General features: G+C 43.0%; 1 protein-coding gene across 5 annotated transcripts in view; it reads left to right on the top strand.

Annotated features, from left to right (window-relative positions):
• Nucleotides 1–4,506, top strand: part of FBXL8 (F-box and leucine rich repeat protein 8) — a 35,110-nt gene extending 30,604 nt beyond the window's left edge. For 3 of the 5 annotated variants that reach the window (XM_026856875.1, XM_026856874.1, XM_026856873.1), the window contains 2 exons: nt 1,714–1,944; nt 2,463–4,506. In XM_026856875.1, the coding sequence (XP_026712676.1) occupies nt 1,781–1,944; nt 2,463–3,438 (1,140 nt within the window). In that variant the 5' untranslated portion in view covers nt 1,714–1,780 and the 3' untranslated portion in view covers nt 3,439–4,506. The remainder of the gene's footprint in view (nt 1–1,713; nt 1,945–2,462) is intronic. The other 2 variants (XM_026856876.1, XM_026856877.1) reach the window with 2 other exon arrangements.
• Nucleotides 4,507–5,105: the final 599 nt, after the last annotated feature.

Raw genomic sequence — 5,105 nt, 5'->3', positions numbered from 1 at the left:
CCGTGCGCTGGCAAAGCGCGGAGGGAGATCCTTGGCGGCTCCCGAGCCGCCCCAAACCCGGCGGCCTCCCGGGGGCAGGCACCACGGTGGGCCCCAGCCAGCCCGCAGCGTCCGCAGACCGCGAACCGTGCTCCTCGCTGACTTCAAGCCATTCGCTTGCTTGAGGTAACACTAATCATTTTGCCTTTCTGCCAGCCCTCCTGCTCTCAGGCCAGGTTTTTAAGCTCTTCTAAGCAATCACCACAGCTAGAAATGCACTCTGACTTTCTAAGAGATTCAAGGTCCTTTTTACGTGGCTCCAAGGGCTTGGGCTGTAAGGAAAAACGTAATGAAAATGAAAGGAGCTGAACAAGTGACATTTCATGCAGTTCAGCATTTTGACAAACGTGTACTAGAGATGGTATTAAAAGCAACTAAACCTAAAAAAGCAGGGTCCAAGCTGTCAAGGTGATTGTCAGAGAAAATGACAAAAGACTGTGAGTTCCCAGGAAGGAAGCAGGACTGCATCACTTGGCTCTTATAGCTTGGTGGTGGGTGGAAAGGGGGTTGTCACTGATACGATGGTAGATAAGATAGTATAGCTGCTGTGCTACTGCCACCTCACACTCTAAATAATGAGTCACACTTCAAAGCAGTGTATTCTAGAAAAATGTGCAACTGTGTTCCTCTCTGCATTATGCTTTTTGCATTGCTACTCTGTGCTTGCTTCATGTTTTTCAACTCTTCCCCTACTTTGAGGATATCTAGAAGTGTGGGTTTTCTTTTAAATGAAACCTGAGATGCTGAGATAATGCTGTGACTGCTGGAACTGGGGCTTCAGAAGCAAGAGGGCATGCCACGAAATTCAGGGGGAGGTTGTGATGTCTATGTTGTGTGGCCTATGCTCCAGTGCTAGCCTAGGAAGGGGAGCATTTACATTTCAATATCCCTCACCTGTTTATGAGAGGGTTGAAGAAATGTCATGTTGGTAGTTTTATTTGTGCAGAAATCTAGAAGATGGATAAAACATTTTGGAAAATGATGAATGAAAAATTTAGGTAATGGTCTGATGCTGTGAACCTCAGCCTTCTTCCCAAGTGTTTATTCTTTTCCATTATGAAATGTTAATCAAAATATGCTTTTCCTAATTCAGATGTGTATAAATGCAATTTATGAGAGCTGGAGTCACGTTAATAAAACACTTTTTTCAAGCTGTTGCATCTCATTACAGGCAAGGACCACTGTAATTAAGGTACTAGTTTCTACTCTAGTCCTTCTGTTTCACTATCAGTAAAAAATGGATATGTGGGGTTGTTTTCTGTGCAGAGCTTCTGCTTGCAAAGAGGGTTTTTTTTTTTCCCCACAGTTTGAGAAATCTGTCTCAGCTTTTTGAATACCAGTGCAGCAGTACTAGAAAATTCCCTTGCATTTTTATTACTCAGAGTAGCAAAACCTCACTGCAGGAAACAAGGTGCTTTTTCCCCCAAATCTTTTATCACATCTTTAACTCTTGAAAAAGTATCACCAAGCTTCTTAGGATTGATTTAAAATAAATGTGCAAAACAATTGGCCAACAGATTTTCTTTATTTTTGTGTTTGATTTCAAATTTTGGTGAAATTTCAAGTTTGAAAAAAATATTTACTTCCTCTGTGATCCAGTTGCATTGGTTTGATTTGTTAAATAATTTCTAATGTGTGTTTGTGTCTCTCTTTTTTTTTTTTTCCCTTGAACAGAGACTTTTGAGAATTAACTGCAGTTTTGGAAGTTTTTCTCATTTTTAAACCTGACTGAATTGGCAAAATGCCTGCTCCAGTTCCAGAACTGTGGAACTACATACCAGAAGAAATCCTCATCCAAATTTTCTATTATCTTTCTCTTCGAGATAGATACATGGTCTTCCAGGTATGCAGACAGTGGGCCACAGCTGTTTCTTCTAGTTCTGTCTGGCATTTCACAGAGATCAGGTAAGGGGATTGAGTTTCCAATGTCTGATAACCTCTGCAGGCATAACTAGATCATCGTTTTCAGTGCCTGTCAAACACACCACTCTACTGTGACATTACTGGCATTAATTGTGATTTCTCTGTGATGATACTATCTTACATGACTGGCACCTTTATATATAATAGAGACAATTGCATTATGTGCTGGGTTTTTTTAATTGCTGATGATGATTTGGGTTTTACAGGAAGTATTACATTCTTAGTACCTTGCTCTAAGTTGCCATTTGAAAATGGCAAGAGACAGTTGCTAACTAGTCAACTTCATCGTGACACACACTTCTGTCATGGGACTTTATGGGGACTGACACTTCTCGCCTCCTGACTCCTTCAGTCTTTGGCCTTACAGTGACTCTCCAGGCATCAAGTGAGAAGAAATGTCTGGGGAATATGTTGATATTTGCAGAAACACTAGTAGAGTATTTGCTCTCTGTTTGCTCAGCTCAGCATTCACAGTGACTAGGAGTTTTTTACCCTTTCAGCTGTGATTCAGAGGATGAGGAAGGTATGCTGCAGAGCCTGCTCCAGTTCCTCAGCCAAATCAAACACCTGAAGATTGTGTTTGACCAGTCCAAGGAGGTCAACCGGAAGAATGTGACACGCATCTTGGATCTTTTGGCAAAACAGAACCACAAACTGCAGCAGCTGTGCATTGTGTGCCGTGGGGAGAACCCCTATTTCTACTCTGGCCAGGACATCCTCCAGGGCATACGGAATATATGTGACACTAAAAACCAGATAGATCTTCAGCATATTGATTTTCGAAAAATGCCCTTCACTCTTGCTGATGAGCTAGTTGAACTCTTAGCTACCACCAACCCAAACTTGCACAGTTTATTTATCAACAACCGCACCCTGGTATGCAATGTGGTGCCAAACACCATTAGGAAAGTTCTCAGAGCATGTCCCAAACTCTCAGCCTTGGGGGTTTACTATGCCAGTTTGTCTGACGATGTATTTCAGGAACTGCTCAAGCCTGAAAGAGCAGCTTTCACCCATTTAGACATTTTCTGTGAGCGCCTGGACAAATATATACCAGTGATCTCAGAAGAACTCTGGGCTGCTGTAAGTCAAAAACATCCTCAACTCTGTGTAGACCTAGAGTTTGATCATACGGTCCCTGCCTGCAAAATACCACGGATCCTAAAGCTGAATATACCTGTGAGCACACTGCAACTTAATACCTATAATTACATGGTAAATCAGATTAGGTTTGTCACCCAGAGCTACAGCAGTACTTTAAAAAAGCTGATGCTGCAAACCACGTCCTCGGAGGACTTAAATTCCTCACTAATAGATCTGGCTAGGCAGTGCAGAAATCTGTTGGAGATCCACTGCTACTGTGTGGTCAGCCAGGAGGTGGTAGAAGCGTTCCTCACGCACTGCCCCAGTCTGAAACAATACACTCTGAAGGTCACCAAGGAACGGCACCCCTGGAAACCGGTAACAGTTCAGTGACCAGCTCCACACGATTTCCTGGGGAAATCGTGGGGTTCTGCAAGAGGACAGGGAAAGGAGATTTAGGGCTATAAGGAAAATGCTGCAAAATGCCCTCTGCACTCACTGAGAACATGCTGTTTCACCAGCACTGTTACATATGATGCACACCTGTTCTGCAGACCAAGCATTTACACTCGAATGTGATGGAGAAAGGATTATACAGAGAAATAGAATTGCCTCCTTTTTTTTTTTTTTTTTTTTTTTTTTTTTTTGGGGGCATGTAGGGCAGGTCTTTTTTCTTCTCTGCCGCTTTATTTAGCGGGAAGGCCAAGTTTACCCTTTGTGGCTTTTTACTGAGGGCCTTAGCAAAATTTGATTTTGCATATTGAAAGAATCTCAAAGTCAAGCACATTGTGTCAGGTGCTCGGCAACAACTATAATAGTTAAGGAAGTGGCAGCTTCGGTGTAGCCATTTTCTGCCCAGTGGGGTACTTAGCTGTGCATATTCAGTGAGCTATAGCAAGAACTACGGTCATCTGGTAGAAAATCCACTCTAACCTTGATAATTCCTCTTTCATCATTTCAGTGATGGTGATCTTACCCGTTACCTGGTTGTCAGGTAACTTCTGGCTTGGAGGGATATAACAGGAGCTGAATTGTGTTAATACAAGCAGGAGAAAAAGCACTTAAGGAGAAACATTCACAAGGCAGTATAAAAGACATGTTGCCTGCAAATTCTCTTTTCCCCCTTGTCTGTCTTTTGCTCAGAAATGCAGAGTTCCAGGTTATAATTTGAATGCCTTTTGCAAAGACCTTTGCTTTTATTACATTGTTAGTGTTTCTTGGGAGTATCAAGAGTGTTGACAGTTTTTGCATCTGATACCTGCATTCACATGCAAGTTATCTTGCATCTGAATTAAGATTATGTGTGTGTTGGTTTGCTGTAGCAAAGATTTTGGTGAATGTTATTTGAAGAGCAGTTCCTGAGTTGAAATGATCCTGGCATAAAGCTACACTGCAAGCACCTATTTAGAGCTATCTAAATGATTATAGTAATAATAATAATAAAGCATATTGTTACCTAGATTTTATGTGTTGCTGGTTTTATCACCCTCTCTTCTCACCCAAGAGCCAAATAATTTCTCCTGACAAATAACATAGTCTCTGTAGCCAAATCAGCTTACACTTTTGACTTTTCAAAACCTTGCCAAAGATGTGCAGCCCTGAGGTCTGGCCAGCCCTTGTTCATCTGTGCCAGCCAACATTTAGGACAAGAAAATTCCAAAATAACCGTTCAGGTGCCTCTACCAACCTGGCATTGCTGTGCCTGGGCGTCCCACAGACTCTCGGCAGGTGGGCTCACCCCAGTGACTTGCTAACCTCCCAGCATAAGGTGCGCAGCACGTGTTCCCTTTGCATGACGCTGCGTATTTATTCACGGCTCTGTGAGATCGGCTGCAGTGCATTTTCATTCTGTGTATTGTTCTCTGGGGCTGGTGATGCCATTGCATTGTGCTGAGTTTTTAAGAGTGCGAGCAGCACTGCTGATGTGACTCCCTGGGAGCCTACTTTCCACTGGCCTGGGATAAAATTCAGTGGTTCATTCTCTGTTGGATGCACGCGCGTGCAGGGAGGCAGGCACGCTGAGAGCGATGGGGTTAGTGTAGCTGGGGCACTGAAAAACT

Source organism: Athene cunicularia (genome assembly GCF_003259725.1).
Source record: "Athene cunicularia isolate RWA chromosome 11 unlocalized genomic scaffold, athCun1 chr11_part1, whole genome shotgun sequence".
NCBI classification, from domain to species: domain Eukaryota; kingdom Metazoa; phylum Chordata; class Aves; order Strigiformes; family Strigidae; genus Athene; species Athene cunicularia.
The sequence above is the reverse complement of the archived record's forward strand: the minus strand, read 5'-3'. Positions and strand labels throughout refer to the sequence as shown.